At 35.8% G+C, this 24510-nt stretch overlaps 1 protein-coding gene across 4 annotated transcripts in view; it reads right to left on the bottom strand.

Moving 5' to 3' along the window:
* Positions 1 to 24510, bottom strand: part of LOC102802336 (importin-11-like) — a 133410-nt gene that overhangs the window by 67771 nt on the left and 41129 nt on the right. For all 4 annotated transcript variants that reach the window (XR_014931363.1, XM_085506852.1, XM_085506850.1 and 1 more), the window contains 4 exons: positions 16245 to 16335; positions 15848 to 15895; positions 2547 to 2652; positions 1685 to 1848 (listed from right to left, as the gene is read on the bottom strand). Coding sequence is in view for 3 of the 4 variants with exons in the window: in XM_085506852.1 (XP_085362978.1) it covers positions 1685 to 1848; positions 2547 to 2652; positions 15848 to 15895; positions 16245 to 16335 (409 nt within the window). In the remaining variant the exon portion in view is untranslated. The remainder of the gene's footprint in view (positions 1 to 1684; positions 1849 to 2546; positions 2653 to 15847; positions 15896 to 16244; positions 16336 to 24510) is intronic.

Here is a 24510-nt window from a genome sequence, read left to right as displayed (position 1 = left end):
TAGAACAGGACATATAATAGGTTTGTTAGAACAGGACATATAATAGGTTTGTTAGAACAGGACATATAAAGGGTTTGTTAGAACAGGACATATAAAGGGTTTGTTAGAATAGGACATATAAAGGGTTTGTTAGAACAGGACATATAATAGGTTTGTTAGAACAGGACATATAACGGGTTTGTTAGAACAGGACATATAACGGGTTTGTTAGAACAGGACATATAAAGGGTTTGTTAGAATAGGACATATAAAGGGTTTGTTAGAATAGGACATATAAAGGGTTTGTTAGAATAGGACATACAAAGGGTTTGTTAGAATAGGACATATAAAGGGTTTGTTAGAACAGGACATATAAAGGGTTTGTTAGAATAGGACATAGAAAGGGTTTGTTAGAACAGGACATATAAAGGGTTTGTTAGAACAGGACATATAAAGGGTTTGTTAGAATAGGACATATAAAGGGTTTGTTAGAACAGGACATATAAAGGGTTTGTTAGAATAGGACATATAAAGGGTTTGTTAGAATAGGACATATAAAGGGTTTGTTAGAACAGGACATATAACGGGTTTGTTAGAACAGAACATATAAAGGGTTTGTTAGAATAGGACATATAACGGGTTTGTTAGAACAGGACATATAAAGGGTTTGTTAGAATAGGACATATAAAGGGTTTGTTAGAACAGGACATATAACGGGTTTGTTAGAACAGGACATATAAAGGGTTTGTTAGAACAGGACATATAACGGGTTTGTTAGAACAGGACATATAAAGGGTTTGTTAGAATAGGACATATAAAGGGTTTGTTAGAACAGAACATATAAAGGGTTTGTTAGAACAGGACATATAAAGGGTTTGTTAGAACAGGACATATAAAGGGTTTGTTAGAACAGGACATATAACGGGTTTGTTAGAACAGGACATATAAAGGGTTTGTTAGAACAGGACATATAACGGGTTTGTTAGAACAGGACATATAAAGGGTTTGTTAGAATAGGACATATAAAGGGTTTGTTAGAACAGAACATATAAAGGGTTTGTTAGAACAGGACATATAAAGGGTTTGTTAGAATAGGACATATAAAGCGTTTGTTAGAATAGGACATATAACAAGTTTGTTAGAACAGGACATATAAAGGGTTTGTTAGAACAGGACATATAACGGGTTTGTTAGAACAGGACATATAACGGGTTTGTTAGAACAGGACATATAACGGGTTTGTTAGAACAGGACATATAAAGGGTTTGTTAGAATAGGACATATAACGGGTTTGTTAGAACAGGACATATAAAGGGTTTGTTAGAATAGGACATATAAAGGGTTTGTTAGAATAGGACATACAAAGGGTTTGTTAGAATAGGACATATAACGGGTTTGTTAGAATAGGACATATAACGGGTTTGTTAGAATAGGACATATAACGGGTTTGTTAGAATAGGACATATAACGGGTTTGTTAGAATAGGACATATAAAGGGTTTGTTAGAACAGGACATAAAAAGGGTTTGTTAGAACAGGACATATAAAGGGTTTGTTAGAACAGGACATATAACGGGTTTGTTAGAGCAGAACAAATACAGGGTTTGTTAGAATAGGACATATAACGGGTTTGTTGGAATAGGACAAATAACATGTTTGTTAGAGCAGGACATAAAAAGGTAACATGAGGTAAACACTAAGGATATCAATTTTTAAAGTCTGTGCAGCAGTAATTCGAACTACGGTGTCTTCTGTGTCAGCAAGTAATGGCAATAACGCTTCATACACCACTGGTCTCAAATCACATGAAAGCTTCACTCCAATCCATTGACCAATCAGCCATACCACACGACGTCTTATCAATTTAAACCTGCAGTAAAGACACAGATTAGGTAATATGTAATATTGGTTCAAGAAATACATGTATTTGTTCATTACAGCTGATCCATCGAAGTACTGTAAATATGTATTTTAGCTAGCATGTTATTTTAGAAAATTCATGCCAATTCACAATTCCATTCATTCAAGATGTAGCTAATTTAAAAGAGAGTACATGTACATGTATATTACCACAATGAAATTGTTGGCTCTTTAGTTTAATTAAGGTTCTGTTAATGTGTGCATTGAACCAAATTTACTAAAATATAGCAAGTGGCTGTATAAGTGTTCAGCAATATAGACTGTACTAGCACTTTAAAAAGTAAGTAATGACTTGCTATTTACAGATAATATTCAGCTCAACAGTTCAACATGAACAGTGTGCAACATTTGGTTTTGTTTTGGTCATTTAGTGAAATAATAATTAGAAGCTCATCAAAGATACAGCTGGTGTAATATTGTATCGATAGAATCTGTCTTCAAACAGGTTTTGTGTGTTTATCAACACTAATGTGACTTTTTGCATTTAAAGTAATCTACATCAATCATGTTTATAATAATCATCAACTATACTGTCTTTGACTTTGACACTATGTTATGTCCAGAAAACTTTATTTTGGCTCATTTAATTGAAATCACAAATGGTGTCATTGATTTTCACCATTATAATATTTTAGTGGTTAAACATACCTTGGATACTTGTTTTTTAGTTCTGGTAAAAGTTGTGTTGTCAACCACTCATCAAAATTAATATCATCAAAGAGTTCAAATGACGTAATACCAGCAGCATTATACACTGAAATATATTAAATCAAAGAAAGCTTAGAAACAATCATCCCTCTTGTCATGGTTGCTAATTGTGTAATCGATTTTGTTGTAAAATATTTTCTGATATCACAGAAGAATCAAATAAACCTTGGAAAACAACTGTGTGTGCCAAGGGTATTTTTGGAAGCATAGAGTACAAATAATGACTACAGATTTAATATTCATCTCTTAAATCAGATGCCTGTCAGCTAATACAGCTCACAGATACTAACACTAACTAATACTACTGTAAAATCTGTATTAGAAGCTGCGGCTTCTATTAAAATGGTACAAAGCAACAGAGGGGATGCGGCTTCTATTAGAGCATCTACACATATGAGAAATGATGATTTTTTGATTCTCAATTATTCAAAAAGAATGGGTGCGACTTCTATTAGGGATGCGGCTTCTAATACAGATTTTACAGTTGCTGGTATCAATGTACCAAGTTTAATTTAAAGTGTCTGTGCAATGCCTACCCACACGTTTCTCATTTCAGATCTGTGTCTTACTGAAATGAGCAGTTATTGATTTTTTTGCTAAAAATGATTACTTGTATCCAAGTAAATTTAAGATATTTCTATCCTGAAACAGTCAACTGTTTCCAGATTTCTGACTCTCGCTGTAAGTGTGCCACCAAATGCCAAAATATGTGAGAAAGCCATACCCCTGAGCCGTAATTTTATAACACATACAACATTCTTATTTCCATGTGACTGTCATTTATTTAGTAACTGTTATTTGTCGTTTTTTAAATTATTTCTTATTTTATTGATCACTATACTTTAGTGTTCAGAATATCAAAATATGTTCTCTTTTTATTTTAATTTTGAATGTTTTTTTTACTGAGACAATCAACGAAATAAAACAGTGTAGTGACGTGCCTAAGTAACCTGCTAAATTCTGACAATTCAGACGTCAAATTTGATTTTGTACAATGCCGGGGTCCAGCAATAGTGTACAAACGTGCGCCAGTGACGGTGACGATCACGGTGACGATCACGGTGACCAGCTACACCAGAACGGACATATTTCACATCTAACTCAACCCCATACAACAAACTTGATACTATGTGTTCATTATGGCAATTTAGTCAAAGATGAGAAAAATGCACAAGAAATTTGCCTCATTTACATGAATCGGCAATGCAACCTGCTCAGCAACTTCCCCTTCTGATGTCACAAGGGGAAATTTTTGTATACAAATGAGAAGCTGAGGAGCCTCATTTTAAAATACACAAAAATAAAGTTGCCGTAGACTTAGTTTAAAACGCACTTTTTCACTTAAAAAAATAATTTATGCTAAGAAACATAAAAATTAATAATATTTATGTATGAATGGATAATTTTAGGTGTGAAAAAAGCAGCCATTTCGCAGGCATCAGATAATTGACAATGCACAGTCTCTGTTCTATATTTAATGCCAAATTGCATCACTAACACAGATTAATCAGCTTAGGTGTGCCTGAGAAAAACAGATTAAAGGAATCAGATTAGGCGTGCCTGAGAAACACAGATTAAAGGAATCAGCTTAGGTGTGCCTGAGAAACACAGATTAAAGGAATCAGCTTAGGTGTGCCTGAGAAACACAGATTAGGGGAATCAGTTTAGGTGTGCCTGAGAAACACAGATTAAGGGAATCAGCTTAGGCGTGCCTGAGAAACACAGATTAAGGGAATCAGCTTAGGTGTGCCTGAGAAACACAGATTAAGGGAATCAGTTTAGGCGTGCCTGAGAAACACAGATTAAGGGAATCAGTTTAGGTGTGCCTGAGAAACACAGATTAAGGGAATCAGCTTAGGTGTGCCTGAGAAACACAGATTAAGGGAATCAGCTTAGGTGTGCCTGAGAAACACAGATTAAGGGAATCAGCTTAGGCGTGCCTGAGAAACACAGATTAAGGGAATCAGCTTAGGCGTGCCTGAGAAACACAGATTAAGGGAATCAGCTTAGGTGTGCCTGAGAAACACAGATTAAGGGAATCAGCTAAGGTGTGCCTGAGAAACACAGATTAAGGGAATCAGTTTAGGTGTGTCTGAGAAACACAGATTAAGGGAATCAGCTTAGGTGTGCCAGAGAAACACAGATTAAGGGAATCAGCTTAGGTGTGCCTGAGAAACACAGATTAAGGGAATCAGTTTAGGTGTGCCTGAGAAACACAGATTAAGGGAATCAGCTTAGGTGTGCCTGAGAAACACAGATTAAGGGAATCAGCTTAGGTGTGCCTGAGAAACACAGAATAAGGGAATCAGTTTAGGTGTGCCTGAGAAACACAGATGAAAGGAATCAGTTTAGGTGTGCCTGAGAAACACAGATTAAGGGAATCAGCTTAGGCGTGCCTGAGAAACACAGATTAAGGGAATCAGCTTAGGTGTGCCTGAGAAACACAGATTAAGGGAATCAGTTTAGGTGTGCCTGAGAAACACAGATTAAGGGAATCAGCTTAGGTGTGCCTGAGAAACACAGATTAAGGGAATCAGTTTAGGTGTGCCTGAGAAACACAGATGAAAGGAATCAGTTTAGGTGTGCCTGAGAAACACAGATTAAGGGAATCAGTTTAGGTGTGCCTGAGAAACACAGATTAAGGGAATCAGTTTAGGTGTGCCTGAGAAACACAGATTAAGGGAATCAGCTTAGGTGTGCCTAAGAAACATAGATTAAGGGAATCAGCTTAGGTGTGCCTGAGAAACACAGATTAAGGGAATCAGCTAAGGTGTGCCTGAGAAACACAGATTAAGGGAATCAGTTTAGGTGTGCCTGAGAAACACAGATTAAGGGAATCAGCTTAGGTGTGCCAGAGAAACACAGATTAAGGGAATCAGCTTAGGTGTGCCTGAGAAACACAGATTAAGGGAATCAGTTTAGGTGTGCATGAGAAACACAGATTAAGGGAATCAGCTTAGGTGTGCCTGAGAAACACAGAATAAGGGAATCAGTTTAGGTGTGCCTGAGAAACACAGATGAAAGGAATCAGTTTAGGTGTGCCTGAGAAACACAGATTAAGGGAATCAGCTTAGGGGTGCCTGAGAAACACAGATTAAGGGAATCAGCTTAGGTGTGCCTGAGAAACACAGATTAAGGGAATCAGTTTAGGTGTGCCTGAGAAACACAGATGAAAGGAATCAGTTTAGGTGTGCCTGAGAAACACAGATGAAAGGAATCAGTTTAGGTGTGCCTAAGAAACACAGATTAAGGGAATCAGTTTAGGCGTGCCTGAGAAACACAGATTAAGGGAATCAGTTTAGGTGTGCCTGAGAAACACAGATTAAGGGAATCAGTTTAGGTGTGCCTGAGAAACACAGATTAAGGGAATCAGTTTAGGTGTGCCTGAGAAACACAGATTAAGGGAATCAGCTTAGGTGTGCCTGAGAAACACAGATTAAGGGAATCAGTTTAGGTGTGCCTGAGAAACACAGATGAAAGGAATCAGTTTAGGTGTGCCTAAGAAACACAGATGAAAGGAATCAGTTTAGGTGTGCTTGAGAAACACAGATTAATTTAGGGAATCAGTTCAGGCGTGCCTGAGAAACACAGATTAAGGGAATCAGCTTAGGTGTGCCTGAGAAACACAGATTAAGGGAATCAGCTTAGGTGTGCCCGAGAAACACAGATTAAGGGAATCAGCTTAGGTGTGCCTGAGAAACACAGATTAAGGGAATCAGCTTAGGTGTGCCTGAGAAACACAGATTAAGGGAATCATCTTAGGTGTGCCTGAGAAACACAGATTAAGGGAATCAGTTTAGGTGTGCCTGAGAAACACAGATTAAGGGAATCATCTTAGGTGTGCCTGAGAAACACAGATTAAGGGAATCAGCTTAGGTGTGCCTGAGAAACACAGATTAAGGGAATCAGCTTAGGTGTGCCTGAGAAACACAGATTAAGGGAATCAGCTTAGGTGTGCCTGAGAAACACAGATTAAGGGAATCAGCTTAGGTGTGCCTGAGAAACACAGATTAAGGGAATCAGCTGAGGTGTGCCTGAGAAACACAGATTAAGGGAATCAGCTTAGGTGTGCATGAGAAACACAGATTAAGGGAATCAGCTGAGGTGTGCCCGAGAAACACAGATTAAGGGAATCAGCTTAGGTGTGCCTGAGAAACACAGAATAAGGGAATCAGCTTAGGTGTGCCTGAGAAACACAGATTAAGGCAATCAGCTTAGGTGTGCCTGAGAAATGATGAGAAATCTTATGTGGATTATTGGTGTTTTGCAGGACAAAAATGGTAGTCAAGGAAAACAAGTCATGCATGGTACAGTCCCCGTTAGTTATCGAATTTAGGATATATAGTTTTGTTTATAGTAGTATAGCTGGAACATAAACATGTTAGGAATATGATTGACATTTGTATCTGATCGTCAAACGAGTATTGAGACATATTGTTCTGGAACAGCATTAATTAAAACAAAATCAGCCATTTTGAATACATGTACAATGAATATATAAAATTTGAACATAACAAGACATGACAGAAAAAACTTTAAAAACTTATATTGAACTTAGTTTGTGTCAGAGTGAATTAATTCATTATGAGCTGTATTAAAATTCTGTTATTAAATGTTCAGAATTGATGTGTTACAATTTTAGGGGGTGGGGTAAAAATTTATTCATTTGGCTTTTCTGAGACAATTTATAACTTGTTAAACATATAATGCGATGTGCACTTGTAAACAATTATTACCTGTCCCTGTACCAACTTTGAACAAAACTGGATGACACATATCTGAGAAAAAGCTGTTAACAGCTAGAAAAAGCTTGTTTTTTTTTAGATTTTTGAGGGGAAAAATGGCCTCCAAGTCGTAAAACTTTATCCAATCAAACAGGTCATGAATGACACTGAAAGTTGCAACATATAATTTGTCCAGTTTTTGGCATGGATGTAAATTGGCAAACATGATTTCTATGGCATTTTCAAGTTTATAGCACTCTCCATCCTGGTCTCAGCAAGAACACCAGAGAGCAACAAACAAGTACAACAGGTAAAATGACATGAAAGTATGCAAATCAGATCTGCAAGTATGTTGAAGAGTTAGTGTTGTGTCTGTTTGGATAAACTTCCTTGTACAACTGTATTCCTAATACAAGAACACTGCCAATCACAGAACTGTTCCAGCGAAAAACTTCTGATATTTCAAACAGTAACAGGGCAAAGATACCGTTTGTCATACAAGTACTAGCACCAGATGAAGAACTGAGAAACTGCAATGATCCTTGGTGTACATTACCTGTGCCAACAACTTTACTTCCCATGTACTTTATGTACAGATCTACATGTAGTTTGTGGCCCTGAATTAGTTTCAATATCTCTAAATAAGGACAAGAGTACTTATCATATGACAATGATACAAATAAAGTGCAAGAATCCTGAAAAATATTATCAAGTTTTTATTATCATACATTAATATTAACAAATTGTGTGAAATTGAACTGTTATGTACAGAGAAACACATATTTATGCTTTGGTTGACAGCACTTCTCAAAGAAAAAACAAGACATGAAATGTCACAGTCCCAGTTATTTGATTATAAAGTTGTACAAGGAACATCTGCAAACAGGTGAATAAATATGTACTCTTTGTAGTTACAACTCATCATAAAGTGATTTCCGATGATCTAGTTTTGTACTGACAACTAAAAACTTCCACTGACCCATGTTCAGAATCTCAGAGTACACAAGTGCAACAAAACTATTTGTCATACATGTATACTTGCTCAAGAAACTGCATTCATAAATCTGAGTGAACCTTGATGTACTGGTACATGACTTCTTTGTTAATCAGGTCTTAGTATATTACCAAGACCTGGGTTTGTTTCAACATCACCACTGGGCATCAGAATCATTCTCATGTTGTCAAATACAATTTGTTATTAACAAAGTAAGGTTTATTATTTAAAATGTATTCATTGTACATAGAACAACATCTGTTAATTTAAACAATTGTAAAAGCTATGTTTTCAGAGCAAGTACATGTAATAATAATTAAGAAAGCCAGTTGCGATAATGGTTGGTCTGCTCATTCCCTTCAATGAAGAAGAAACAAATAATTGTTTGAAGTCTTTTTAGTGCAGTGATATTATTGCATTTCAATCATTATTAATGGGTATAAAATACTGTAAACCATTTAATTTTCACTTCTAGATATATTCAGGATTTTGTGAAATTTGTGTACAACATTTCAATAAAGTCCCTGACACTCCATGTTGTAGGAACCCAGAAAAAATTGCCTTGCGAAATTGAAGCAGTTCACAGCACCACTGCAAAAAAAAAAAAAAAAAAAAAAAAGGTTAAAATAAGTATAGTCAAAGACATACACATGTGGGTTCATAAGACATATGTACCAATCTGAGTGGTTCTAGAGATTAGTATCACCAGATTTTACTCTCCGTGATTCAATATCAGTCCTATGTAAAACGCTGTGTTGATCAGGCGAACTAATTGACAATTGCAAGCTTCTATCATAAAATTGGGTTATTTATTTGATGCAACGAAACATGCATTCACAGCAGACGGAAATTCGTTTGAGATATTACTGGATTTTTGTATTCAGTTTTCCATTTCAACCACAATCATCACTTAGTAAGATGTGATCGCGCATTGGGATACTGACTGTGCATAAATGCACAGTGTAGTGTCATCAGAAGACTGATTGTTTGAGAATATTTTGCACCATTACGCCATTTCAAATATTATATTAATTCACAGACAACAAAATAAAGATTTTCAATAACATACAAGTTTTCCTACAGTTGATGATTCTATGGCAATTACAAGGCTTCGCCAGTTTTACTTTGGAAGAAGTTGAAAACAGGTAACAGGAAGGGGCTACATGACTATATCTTTTTTTTTTTTATTTTAATCAAGCATGATTTTTTATTTTTTTTATTTTTTACAAATGTCTATTTCAGGGCAACAGAAACAAAAACAATAAATGTGTAGGTAGGCATTTTAACAATTGCACAATTAATATTGGATGAAAACGTCATTATCGATATAAATCATAATCATAATTAAAAATAAGATCACATTTAATTTAGTCAGTTTTCATAATGAAATACATAATAACATGTATTTATAAATTTGAATAAGGTTCAACGGCCTTTTCATTTAGTGCCAATTTATGCACCATAAAACCTCTGGTTTAGGAGTCACACTCAGAGAAGAGTGAAAGGCCTTTGGTTCATAGGCATCGCGAAATGTTGGAATTGAATCCCCCCAAAAAATTCACATACTGTAACATCCATTATTTTTTTTATAATCTTGTTGATAACGAAAAGTAAAGTATGTTCTAAAAGAAGTTTCGAATAAATACAAACACGAATACATTGCTTAGTGGTTAGTACCGGTAGCGAATGATCACGGTAGCACAATCTGGTCATTCTGTGTTTCGCAAGTGAATAACTTGCTTGTTTTCGAAATATTGCAATTGTTGATTATTATTCAGTAATGATTATAATAACGCACAAAAATTTAATTCATTGAATTTTTATAAATTGGAAGTAATATTCAACTTAGTTTCATCGTAAACGAATGATTTCGGTCGAATGTAATTGCGCGAAGCGATAGATATCCGCCTTGTTCTCATTTACACATGGCTCATTTAAATATGTTAATGACGGTTCAGTGACCTCGTGGTGAACGCAACGCGGTAGTAGATTTACCAATGTTCTGGCAAGATCTTTATGCTTTGATTTTGACAGGGAAAACGGCATGATTTTTTTTTTAATCAAAAAATTAGTTGTTTTCAAAATATAAACTGAGCATTCAAAGAATAATTTAACATTGTTCGCAGAAATAACAGCTCATTGTCGAAACGAAGCTTACCCATTCGGGCTATTCACAATAGGTGTCAATGACTACGGTAAAATATAAAGTAGACTCTTTTAGGCGCCAGGAGTGAATGAAATATCTAAAATATTTAAAAAAAAAACTATAAAAAAATGCTGAAAAATCGCCGGGCGATTTCATGGTCCGTTGCAGACTACTCGACCGAACGTCCATACAAGTGTTGTCACTGCACATCGGCCATGTTGAATCGTACGAGATCGGCAAAATCTTCATTACAACTAACAGTTTAATGCTCACAACATAAAAATACGAATATAATCATATGCAACCTACTATTATATAATGAATAAATTGATCGACACAGGGACATCCCCCCCCCCGAGTTGTGGATATTTCAGAAATCGCGTCACAAGCAAAAGACCGCATAACGATTTACTAACTTGAAACTATGTCCCCATGAATTAATCGTCCGTGTACAATAATTTGACAGGGTATACAATTTACAAACTAGTTTCGTAGATTGGAGACAATTGTTTGCTTTTTTGGCTTTTCACAAGAATATAAAGCTGGCAATCATCATAATATTCATGTCCGTACGTACGTCACGGAATGTACACCAATCGTACCCCAAAATACATTCAATTTTGTAGAAACTGGAGAACTTACCTTTGCAAACACGTCTCTTATGCCGCCTTCTTGAAGTTCTTGAAATCAAATAAGGTTACTAGTTCTTCTAGCAACTAGTGAATGAGACCACTGAGCCGAACAGAATACATGTATAAACAGTACTATAATAAATTGCACGCATTGGAGAAATCACGTGCCGTAATAACAGCAGCGTTACTCACAGATCTAATCTACTGTAAAATATTTTATTTCAGCTGGAATTATCATTCGCTGAAAAGACTTTTTCTGGCTGTTTTGTATTGAATTTATTTTCATTGATTTTTGACAAGTTGACTGTAAAATATAAGAAAAGGGTATATTCGTTGGATTTTATTTTAACTGAAACATTCCTTCAGCGAAAATAGCAAAAAAATGTTGCAAGCAAAAATAAAGTATTTTACAGTAATTAATTTATTCTGAGCATGCGCAGACATTCTGTCAATGTTGCCGGGAGAGGTAATTTTTGATGAAAATCGTGAAAAAGACCCACTTGGGATTTTCAGATCTGGAAAAAAAATTACGTGCATACTCGGAAGACACTTATTCATCAACCTACCAAGTTTCACTGATACCTGCTGTAGAATTTCTGAGAAAATGTTGGAGACGGAAAAAAGACAAAACCTGAATTATAAGTCCCCTTTTCAGGCTGCGCCTGAACGGGGACTAAAAAGAGGACCTGCAAAACTTTATACAATTGTCAGACATGCAGCGAATAGTATGCTTTTGTAATATATGCAGTTTCAGTGTCTTTGCTTTCCGAGAAAAAAATTCTGGCTCTGCACCTGAAAAAAACAAAAAAAACATTTAGTCAAAAGTAAGCAGAGGTTGTAGCATATATGCTCCCATTAGCTGTTAAATTTAATTAAAAAAGATATTTGTGTACCGTCTTTTCAGTACGAAAACATATTACTTAATATATTTATACCAGCCAGAAAGAAATTGCAAGTTTTCACTGAGCAATTAGGAATATACATGAATAACAATTGATGCATGTCTAGCAATATACTGTTTGAAAGGCTGCAAGATGTAATGAAGTAGCAAACCAATCACTACTTGAGTCTGACTGGCTGGGAAACTGCACAATACATACAAAAATGTATGCAGATGATATATGAGCAGCTCCACCAAATATAAAAATATTCTTTCCATAGTTATGACTCTAAATGTGAATGTGATTTTCCACTCCTTAGCAATGAAATTCAACTTAGTTTTATCGTAAGCAAATGTTTTCGGTTACATGTTAACGCCCAAAGCGATACGATATCCGCCATGTTATCCTTCCATGTGTTTATTGACCAGATAGGTCAAGTCGCTAATCAACCAATCAAAATGCTGGATGGTGCCCATGTGCTAAAATTACCATAAAGCATTTAAATATGACAGTTCAGCGACCTCATGGTGAAAGCAACACGGAAGACCAGATTTACCAATGTTTTAGTGTGATCTTTTGGCTTCGTTTCTCTTGGGGAAAAAGGCATGATTTTTTTTAATCAAATTTAGAAAAATAAATAAACGTACCGTCCCAAATAAAAATGTACCGGGTGGAATTTTTCTGTGGAAAAAATAAACGTACCGGTACGTTTATATTGGGCCATTTAGCGTTGTGGATAAGCTCTCCTGAGTAGCGACATATTTTTAACTTCGCCTATTGCGTGATCAGTGGATTACGTAAATAAACCAACACTTTCAATGAGTACATGCCGACCCAACTAAACTTGTTTATGGCTGTTTATGAACAGCGAGGACGCTTCTTATAGAACAATAGCTGTGGAAATCATAAACAAATGTAAATGTTGTGGAAATCAAGCATGGCGATAATGATTTTGAGCGAGGCAGAGTCTGGCAAGCGTCTCAGAGCAGCATTGCGCCGACACCACCACGACGTTTGAATCCCGGTGAGAGCACTGCAAACCTCTTAAATCACGAGGTAAACTTTCAATTTACACAATACATAATCAGTTCCTACAACCATAATAAAAAGGCAGTTTTTCTGGCGAAAATCTCGCCAGGTTAGCAATAGTTTCTAACGATCACCAAACCCGAGACACAAACAATAATACAAAGTGTAAAATACCATAACAAGAACAGTTTCTTACCTTTGAAATTGACGAGACACAATTTTGTCCATATAAGCGTTGCGCAAATAAAGATACAATTCCGGGATACAATATCCTCACACAAAAACGACTGTGATTTTCACCGAGACAAGAACTGCATATGTGTCATCAAAACTCGGACTACATTCGGGTAATTTCGGATTTTGAAGGAAAAATGTTAAAAATCAAGGAAAAACACAGTCAAACTTTGAAGAATCGAAAAAATAACTTGATGTGCACAATAGCACCATCAATTTCTGTCTCTGTACCAACTCTGAACTGAATTGGATCACACATGTGTGAGAAAAAGCTGGTAACATGAAAATGTGCACACACATTTGCACAGACACGACCCAAATTAATACCCCCCGCCCGGATCGCAGATCCGGCGGGGCTAATCAGTCAAAGCATGTCAGAGATGTGACACTAGAACCCCATTTATTAAAACAAAATGGCCGCCAGTTGGCCATTTTGAATCTTATCTGAAAAACAAAATGAAATGCATCAGGAACCTGTAAAGTCTAATGTATGTACCAAGTTTGAACAAAATCTATCCACAAATCCCAGAAATTTGATGATTTTTTAGCACAAAAATGGCCACCATTCGGCCATTTTTAATAGGGTCGTCAAACCAATATATCTGTATATCTATGACATGATGTATAATGAATATTTAAAATTTGAACATAATCAGTCAAAGCAAGTCAGAGAGATATGGCACTAGAACCAGTCGGCTATTTTGAATCTTATCTGAAAAACAAAATGATGTGCATCACGGTCCTATAATGTACAACGTATATACCAAGTTTGAACAAAATCCATCTGTAAACAGCCGAGAAATGCTTGATTTTGATGATTTTCTAACACAAAAATGGCCGCCATTCTGCCATCTTGAACCAGATTGTGAAACAAATTGATGTTTATATGTACAATATTATGTATGTGTGAAGTTTGATTGTGATTGGTCCAGGCATTTCTAAGATACAGGTTCTGACACACGCACGCACGCAGACTACCTCATGTACATGCTTATCTTGAGCTAAAATAATTTTAAAACATTGTAATTTGTTCATATTGATTAACTTTAAAATTGTAGACCACTTTTTGGCATGTGGTATCAAATTAACAATGTTGGTACCAGTGTTCTCCCCACATAGAACAAAGCATGGCGGTACCGCCATGCTTGGCGACCCGGCCGCCACGCTTGGGCTCGGACCGCCAAGCTTACAACTTCACCGCCATGCATAAATTATCACCGTCTACGCCACGGCGGTTTGAACTTGCCGGGACGAATTAAACAGTCCCATTGTTAAACACGTGTGAAGTACAGACGCTGTCAATGGGGAACAAATTGTCACTCAAGTTGCAAACACCGAGATCTAAACATGTAAAGGAAAAATAGGTGATGCCGCCCGGCTAAAACGTACAATCACCGCTAGCACAGCACAGAAACGGAAGCGTGTAGAAACACGGAAATGGCGTGAGGCTGGTTTTGATGAATCGTGGAAAAAGACATTTCCCTGGTTAAGGTCAATTGTTCAGGTAAGATTTCGTAATTTTAGAAATAAAATGCCAGTGTGTGTATGTTTTGCCGATCGTAAGAACACCGAACATGGTAGGCCTACACCGATTTCAATCAACATCTTAGACACGAGGCTGGTATAGACACGACATGAAAAAAAAAAACATCACTCGTTACTGTCAACTTTTTTTAGATTATTTATGGATATCTTCATAGATTAATGGGTACGCGTATGTTATAATTTGTCCAAGCAAAAAAAAAAATCGAATTTTGTAATCTTCCGGTCACATGTTGACCTGTGTAGGTATTTCCAAGATGGCGGCCTGTCAACGTCTTGCGAACGACGCTGCTATCATCATCACGCGCTATGATCGATGGAATCCCGATTTGTATACATAATTCTATTGTTACGTTTTAATTTTAATTGAATAGTGACCTCATGTTTTTTTTCCTAGAAATTCCCGAGTCTCCTTGTCGTTGACCTGACAAAACCAACATGTAAACAACATGTTTTGCAGACGAAATGCTATCCATACGGCACTGGGTTCCCGATTGTGGCACAATTCAATCGTTATGTTTACATTTATTTGAACCTCAATCCTCATTGTTTTGTTTTTTTATTATTTTTCATTTTTTCCCACTAGGAATGTTGTGCAGTTAATGCTCAAAGCACGTCTATGACGAGTTTAACTACAGTAAGGCAGCCACAGTCACTTGGGGGCTGAAAATCAATAAATACTATTTTTTTTAAAAAAATCATCTGCTATACGTATATAAATAAACAAGTTGTGAAAGAAGGCAGCCAATGTTTGGAGCACAACAAAGTCAGAAGGATTAGTTTAGACTAAGTTTTATGGAACAGTTCACATTAAATGACGATCTTGTCAAATTATGGTATATTATGTAAAGTATTATGTAATTTAAATAAAGTCTCTCATACATTTTAATACTATCTTGTATGTTTGTTTTTGTGAGAGTGAATCCTGAAAAATATGCAAATTAGTATGCAAATTAGACCGCCATGCTTGCCTCTGAGCCTGGGGAGAACACTGTGGTACCACTGAAGGCTACTATAATAGGATAGTAATGTGTACATAATAAATCAATTTAAAACTACCTGCATCTTTTTGTAGCAACACAGCCATGTCATCAATACTTGTCATGCCTAGAGCAAAGAAGACAAATACATTTTATAAAAAAATGAATCTATACAGGACAAATAATTGATGGGAATTATAATTTCACTAATAAATAAATCAGCAATGACAGAGTGACATGGGATAAGACAGAGAAAGTCATAGATGAGACCGTATATGTTGGCGCGAAAACATCCAATGTTCATATTCTAGGCCCAGACACCACTTAGGTTTTCTTATCAATTACTTTCTCATGACATGGTTGTTTTCTTTTTTAGGTTTGCTTCCAAGTATCATTCCCAATTGTGCAACTAAAATGTTGAATATTACAGTTAAATATGTAAACTATTTAGTCATTGTCAGAAGTGAGTACCTCACCTTTTGTGCTTTGGATCATCTCCAGCAACAGAGGAGTCAGTGTTTCTCTGTACTCATGAAATAAAGTTAAGAATAAAACTTCTACACATGGCTGCCAAGAAAAAAAGAAAAAAACACTTAATGAATTAAAGACACTGAAATTATGTATTTTACCAAAAACCAAATGTTTTCCTGTGAGCAATAAACACCACTCTTGAATCCACAATACATATGATAATCAAAGAAAGCTTAGAAAGAACTCATGTGTGCTGAGAGTATTGGAGACACATTAAAATGAATTCAAAATTTAAGATTTGCTGTTCAAAAAAGAAGCTTGGCAACTAATTTTTGTCTGCTAATTGAGATGCATAATGAGATGAAAAAATGTGATTCACATTATCAAAATTTATAACATATGAAAATTTGTGCTTACAACTGGTTTTTAATCCGTGTCGAAAACGTGCACAGAATGGTCGTTTTGTGCACGTTTTCGACACGGCTTATCAGCTACCTCAAGTGCCAAATCCATGAAATAAACAACCAATGTCAATAGAGTAGCCTAGGTGTTAAAAATAGATTAAGTACTGGCAAACCAACTTCTGCATAGGTATGTTTCTAAACGCTTGCTTTTTAGCTGATTTCGTCATCATTTTTGAACTCAGAAGCCCGCAAAACCTAATATTACATGTGAGAACGAAACAAATCCGTCGAGATTTCACGTTTTCCCGTAAAAGGGATGCTGGCTGTTCCCTCTCTGGACTCCCTCCCCGCGTATACTAGTACTGGTACTACCATGGATTAGTACCTTCCATGGTACTACCAACTTTAACCATGTCCCCATTTAGTGACGCATGTAAAGCTATAAATGGGCATCAATACTCATTTCGCCCAATATTTCGCTTTTATAACATTTTATAACATATCACTTAATTTCCGACCGGAAACACGACCATGTTTTTATCCCTTTTTTTTCTCACTCGCTTATTAAAAACACTGACCGCTTGTTCAAACACTGAACACTGGCACATGAGTTGTCGAAATGGTTGTTTTAGTGCTAAAGTTTGAGGATTCAATGATTATTAACCATTATTTAATTTCGAGCGACACTTCCAAACCATCATACTTTGTTTCGTTCGCGAACGTACAGCGGGACTGTGTTCCGTTTGAATCCAGGGCTGCTATATCGTTTCAACAACATGATTATCGAGACAATTACGTGATACAGGCAATGCTAACTCCTTAGGGCAGAGAGCAGATACACCAGGAACATATTGATGCCACGGCCATGTATTTAAAATGCGAGCATGCAGACGGGCGATATTTCTCGGTTCGCGCGCTCGAAAAAATAAGCGAAAATTATTCAACAGGCGGTTGAAAAAGCGATTAAAAATGATAATCGAAAAGCAGAAGCGAGCAGGAGGTTGGGTGAAATTAGTGCTGTACATTCAGGTCATTTGTAAAAATACGATCGACCAAGATCTATATCATTCTGAGGCACGCTAGAGACAGACAAAATGCAGTTTTAAATATTGACACCGTTCATATTTTTTAAATGAGTCAAAAAATAAATAAATTGTATGCTGCTTAAGCGATGATGGATCGAAACAGACTCGTTTTGCAAGTTAATGTACAACAGCAAAAAACAACATTTGGTTATGTGAAATAGAGTAGCATTCATGTAGGTCCAATCAGTACTGTTGTATCGTCTATTTCGTCAACCGAACATTACTACCCGGACCTGCTCGTCGATTATTATTGCAAATGTCATTTTTTTCCAGAATCAATTGGGTATAAGTACATTTGTACGTTATTTTAGAATGATTTTCATTTGGTTTCACCAAAGACAATTGTCTTTGGTTTCATGTGATAGTTAATCTGATTTATCATATAGCATTACAAACAGGAAGTCCTCAGCATGGGTCAGAGTACTATTATACCCCAGACCACTCGTTTTGATGAATGGTCTGGGTGTGGCTTGTGGGTAAGAATAGACAAGCAGCCTATCGGCTGAGATAGCTCCGCTGTTAGAAATGCACATTTCAATTAAAGAACTGAAGACATCATCAGAAAATGAACAATATGTATAGTATCAAAGCAATCGGACTTACAGTTTTTAACAAGAAGTCGAAAATATCACTTTCTACCAAAAATGACTAAAATATTCACCAAAATTAGAGAATTGAAGATATCATCACGAAATGAACAAATCTGAGAAAGGTCTACATGTAGTATCTATATATGTAATATCAAAGCCATTGAACTTTTGGTTTTTAACAAGAAGTCGAAAATATCACTTTTTACCAAATATGACAAAAATATTCACCAAAATTATAGAATCCAAGATATCATCACGAAATGAACAAATCTGAGAAAGGTCTACATGTAGTATCTAAATATGTAATATCAAAGCAATTGAACAATTGGTTTTTAACAAGAAGTCGAAAATATCACTTTTTACCAAAAATTACAAAAATATTCACGAAAATTAGAGAATTGAAGACATCATCACAAAATGAACAAATCTGTGAGAGGTCCACATGTAGTACCTATATATGTAATATCAAAGCAATCGGACTTGTGGTTTTTAACAAGAAGTCGAAAATATCACTTTTTACCAAAAATTACAAAAATATTCACCAAAATTAGAGAATTGAAGATATCATCACAAAATGAACAAATCTGAGAGAGGTCCACATGTAGTACCTATATATGTAATATCAAAGCAATCGGACTTGTGGTTTTTAACAAGAAGTCGAAAATATCACTTTTTACCAAAAATTACAAAAATATTCACCAAAATTAGAGAATTGAAGATATCATCACAAAATGAACAAATCTGAGAGAGGTCCACATGTAGTACCTATATATGTAATATCAAAGCAATTGCACGTGCGGTTTTTAACAAGAAGTCGAAAATATCACTTTTTACCAAAAATGACAAAAATATTCACCAAAATTAGAGAATTAAAAATATCATTACAAAATGAACAAATCTGAGAGAGGTCTACATGTAGTACCTATATATGTAATATCAAAGCAATTGCACTTGCGGTTTTTAACAAGAAGTCGAAAATATCACTTTTTACCAAAAATGACAAAAATATTCACCAAAATTAGAGAATTGAAGATATCAACATGAAATGAACAAACCTAAGAGAGGTCTACCCAAGGTACATATACACCAAGTATCAAAGCATTCAGGCTTGTAGTTTTCAAGAAGAAGTCGAAAAAGTAAAACATTGACACGGACGACGACGGACAATCACTCATATGATAAGCTCCGCTCGACAATGTCGACAGCGGAGCTAAAAATGAATTTCGGTGAAGTTGTGATTATTTGGATTTTTGAGAACAGATTTTTACTATTAAAATGAAATTATCACGTCTAGGGATGAATTGTTAATAGGTGAAGTGATGTTAAAAACATAAGTAGTTCATCTTCTTGCGTACACCGCAACAACAAAGGTTTATTTTCTAACACAGATCTCCAGTCAAAAGGGTGGCGTTTGGACGTAACCCCGGAGTTAAACCATAGACAATATAGTAGGAAGGACAAGCAACTCCAGCGATTCTATTGTAGCAGGGTAGGCTGGAAAAAAGTTAAGCTGATTTAAACTAACCGTTAACATAAACTAAATATTTATTTCGATTTCGATTTCTCGTTAAGGTAGAGATGCCTGACAGGTATTTTAATTAGTTAATTAGGCAACCAACCTATATACAGCCAAAACAAAGTCAGCTTGGACATTCAGTTGTGAGACATGACAAAATAAACGGTGCCAGTGATAGATTTCGCGAATGAAAGAACAAAATAAACGCAATCAAAGGCGCCGACCACGCGCGTTCGAAATAAATAGAACTGACGAGAAATTTCGCCTGCATCTTTCACTCACGCAAACGCACACACATGCTATTTCCGTATATTGAATACGTTGGTAACGGAAGGGACAAGTTTAAATCATCTTTGTATTAACACAACTTGAAAGCAACAGTCTCACACTGAATATATGTTTATAAATTATCAAACTAAACAATCAATGAAGCGGACTGCGTAATTTCATTGATGAGAGTCGCCTACGGTATTCCATGGGTATTCTAAATGGCCGTTGCTGATCACGAGTTCCCGTGTGTAGATGATTTGCTCGATGTTTTTTTTTTCCGGATTTTGATGACGGTGGAAATGATAGTGAAGAAGATCCAAACGCAGTAGACACAGCAATTCATGTTAACAACTCTGTGTGTGTGATTCAGAGCCCGGGCATCAACATCGGAAATAGCGAAGATTTGCATTTTCTTGATCGTCACGTAAAAGAAACTCCTTGAAACACTAACAAAAAACCGAAAATAGTGAAAATAGAATAATAAAGACAATCGTGCCTCATTTATACACAAGTATTCAAGTTATTTTGTTGAAATTATTAATAAAAACAGGGTATAACATAGGTAGACGTGCATTCAGGCTGAAAGACTGGACGTGTAGTCAAGATGGCGACAGACGTGAAAACGGAATGAAAGTCTATTAAAAAAATGCGAGACAGACAACAACAAAAAACAAGTGTAGTCAGTGAAAATAACAAAATTTGACGATTCATGCATCATGAAAACAATAATATTTGTGTATTTTGTCGAATACGGGGTACACACTTACACATGCATTCCGTTTGAAAGAGTGTGAATAAGTAGTCAAGATGACGACAGACATGAAAACGGACGGATTGAAAGTTAATTTCAAAATAAGTGCAAGACAGAGAACAACAAAAACCGAGCACAGTCGGTGGAAAATAACATAATAAGAAGATTCATGCATCATGAAAACTAAAATATTCGAGTATTTTGTCGAAAACGGGGTACAACCTTAGACATGAATTCCGGTTGAAAGAGTGTGAGCTATTGTCAAGATGGGACAGATGAGAGAACATACGGATTCAAAGTCTGTTTGAAAAAAAAATGCGTGGCAGAGAAAAATAAAAAACGGCATAGTCGGTAAACAATAACATAATAAGATTCATACACCAAGAAAACAAAAATATTCAAATATTTTGTCGAAAACGGGGTACAGACTGAATATAACATGTACGGAAACATTACTGCCATCTGAAACTAACTTTTAATTTTATTCAATTAAACAGGAACATATATATTAAAAGTCATATTTTTTACTAGTGAACCACGTTCACGAGAACATCGGATAACTATTGTGTGTTCGGAAGATGCGCATTGCGGAAAGATACTTGTAGTTCGATACGAAAGTAGTGACATCGCATGGAAGTAAATATGACGTTATTGTTTACTTGCTCATCATAATATTCCAGCCCAGCTTACATTGGGCATACGGCGTTTGACATTGGTGTTACTATATTACTATACTGTCTATGGTTAAACAGGGCCCAAATTGATAGGGAGTAAAACACGGAAGTGGAAGAGCTGTCCATGCATTGACCAATCACACAAGAGCTCACAAACACCAACGAAATATTTGTTGTTGTACTTAACAAAGGGATTTGGCACTAAAAACAATGGAACGTTTATAGGCTTAACGTTGGATTTAGATCGTGTTATAATCCAAATCCCCCACTAAGACTTGTAAGCACCAATTTTCATATGAATACATACAGAAAATACATTTGATTTTTCATCCATGGTTTTTAGTCTAATTAGTTCCAGAGCACCTCTGCAATGAATTCAATTTAAATCTAATTTTTTTCGAAATCAGAAATGGACTAATAATAGATAATCAATATGCATGTTCATCAACTGAATTAAACTAATCATGTCTGTGGATTACCCCAATGAACCAAATGAATTATTATACAAATTAAGCAATTATTATGCATAGATTTAGATCTGTACATTGTTTCATGGTGCACATGTTCAAGGTTTCATTATAATGTGATGATTAATCCTAACTAAATTAGTGGAAAGCTGAAAAGTAAATGATTATGCAAATAAGGTAATTATTATAGATGTATATAAACCTAAAACTAAATTGACCATCACATTTTGTTAGAGAACTTATGTACTGAGATTCACTGAATTAAGATAAGTACTGTCACAGACCATCTGTATGTACGAAGTTTCATTGAAATGTGATTAGAACCAAAAATTATGATTTATTATGCAAATTAGGTAATTAATATGATCTGATTTTAACCCACAACTGAGCGGGTCTTTGGATTGTTCTAGAGCATCTATGTACCAAGTTTCATTGAAAAGTAATGAAGTAATAGTACTTGAAATATCAAAAGCTGAAAATTGATTAATTATGCACATATCTGTCTGTGCATCGTCCTATGTATCTATGCAAGTTTCATTGAAATGTGATGATTAGTACCTGAGATATCAGTGGAAAAGCCAAAACTTGACTCCCGTAAAATCTGTATTAGAAGCCGCACACATCCTTTTTGAACAATTGAGAACTAATAATTCACCGTTTCTCATATGTGTAGATCTCTAATAGAAGCCACATCCTCTCTGTTGCATTGTACCATTTTAATAGAAGCCGCAAATTAGGTTAATTATATGAATGGATTTTTACCCAAAACTAATCACATCTGTGATTTAGTCCAGACATCTACAGTACTCATTCCGCCCAACCTCCCGCTTTTATTGCTTTTTTTCCGACCTCTTATCGCTTAATTTCCGACCGCTCACTGCTTTCCTCCTGGAAACCGACCGCTATTTTTTTCGCTCGTTCGCTTTTGTTCGCTCGCTCGCTCTTGCTATGGCTGGCTTCAGAAACATCGTCCGCTTGCCAACCGACCGCTGGAGTAACAATGATCGTACATTGTATGTATAAACTTAAGTTTTTATTTGTAATAAATTTAGGTTTTAATGACGATTCAAAACACAACGCCTATTGCTTCTCTGTGTTGGAACAAAGATGCCTTTAAATCTCTTGACACATTGTAACGTTTGCTACGCAAGTCGAACTGTGACCTGTATTTACATATTTACGTCCTTGTGTGTGTAGTTCAAGCAGCTATATAACTGGTCAATCGCGATATGTATTGAGTACTAGTATTTGTGTGTTGTGTGTTTCTGTGTGTGATTTTGACTAAATTTATTCCGAACGGCGCTCAAAATAATTTGACACTTTGTTATTTGCGAACGCAACTCACACTATGACCTTTACTCAATTTGCATAAGTAATGATGCTGTAGTTCAGAAAATCTATTGGTTAACTTTTGCTCGTGACTGGGTGCGCAAAACAAAACTGCACATATAATTATCGCATAGCTGAATTTCTACAAATCAATTGGACTTAAACTACTAGTATAATGACTGTGACGATTAATCGTTTGTCTGAGTACATGCGGCGACGAATTATTGGATTGGCAGCAGCCGGACGAAAAATGAAAGAGAGGAAAACAAAACAAACGCAGCCAGTGATACATTTTGAAAACAAAAATACAAAATAAACGCAATCAGACCACGCGCGTTGGAAATAAATAAAATGTGTTGTGACAGTCTCACCAAACTCTTTCACTCGCGCAATATAATTACATGTATGTTATTTCCTAAAGCATTTATATTTAATACATTGACGAAAAACACCGCAAGAAAAATGTAAATCAGGCTTGTAATTACTAGTAACTCTACTCGAACGCAATGTTGATCACTGTAAAAGTGGATAAATTCGAACCGTCATCAAATTCAAAATTCAAGCGATCTCGTTGAATGTCAAAAATAAACTCAATGTTTAGAAAGACAAAAACAACAACATATTAGAGTGCAAAAAAAGTTAGCAGCAAAGAACGAGAAGTGCATGTGGGAAAGCGATGAGTGAACTCGAGGAAAATTATGCTGATGTGAGAACAAGCCATATACCCGCGGAGTACTCGCTAAAACATCGAGAAAATGTGCCATTTCAAAGGGCATCCTTACAAATAATGTCTGCGATTGTGTGAACATGATAACGTGCAAATAAGGAACAGAGTTCGTGGTCCACCAAGGAAACTTAGCGATGATGCAGTTAGATGTATACGGCTGTTGAAAACAGAGACTCCTTCGATCTCATATAAGCAGGTTCACGTGGATGTATCATTTTCAACTATTGCCAACAACGCTATGATAATAAAGACATTGTGAAATTCTTTTGTTTTTATGTAGAAAAATACAGTAATTTTACCAAGTAAAATCATATTTATTAAAATTGTTGTTCATAAATGAGTTGTCGAGCACACTACATAGTTTGTAATTTCATCCAGCTCCTTTCAGTCACGATTCAAGACAAATAAAAGGCACATATATAGATAATACATGTATAGCAAATTATTTTTATCTGTAA

The sequence above is a fragment of the Saccoglossus kowalevskii genome, chromosome 13, assembly GCF_978046115.1.
Source record: "Saccoglossus kowalevskii chromosome 13, keSacKowa6.1, whole genome shotgun sequence".
In the NCBI taxonomy this organism is placed as follows: Eukaryota; Metazoa; Hemichordata; class Enteropneusta; family Harrimaniidae; genus Saccoglossus; species Saccoglossus kowalevskii.
Note: the sequence above shows the minus strand (reverse complement) of the source record. Positions and strands in the feature narration are given on the sequence as shown.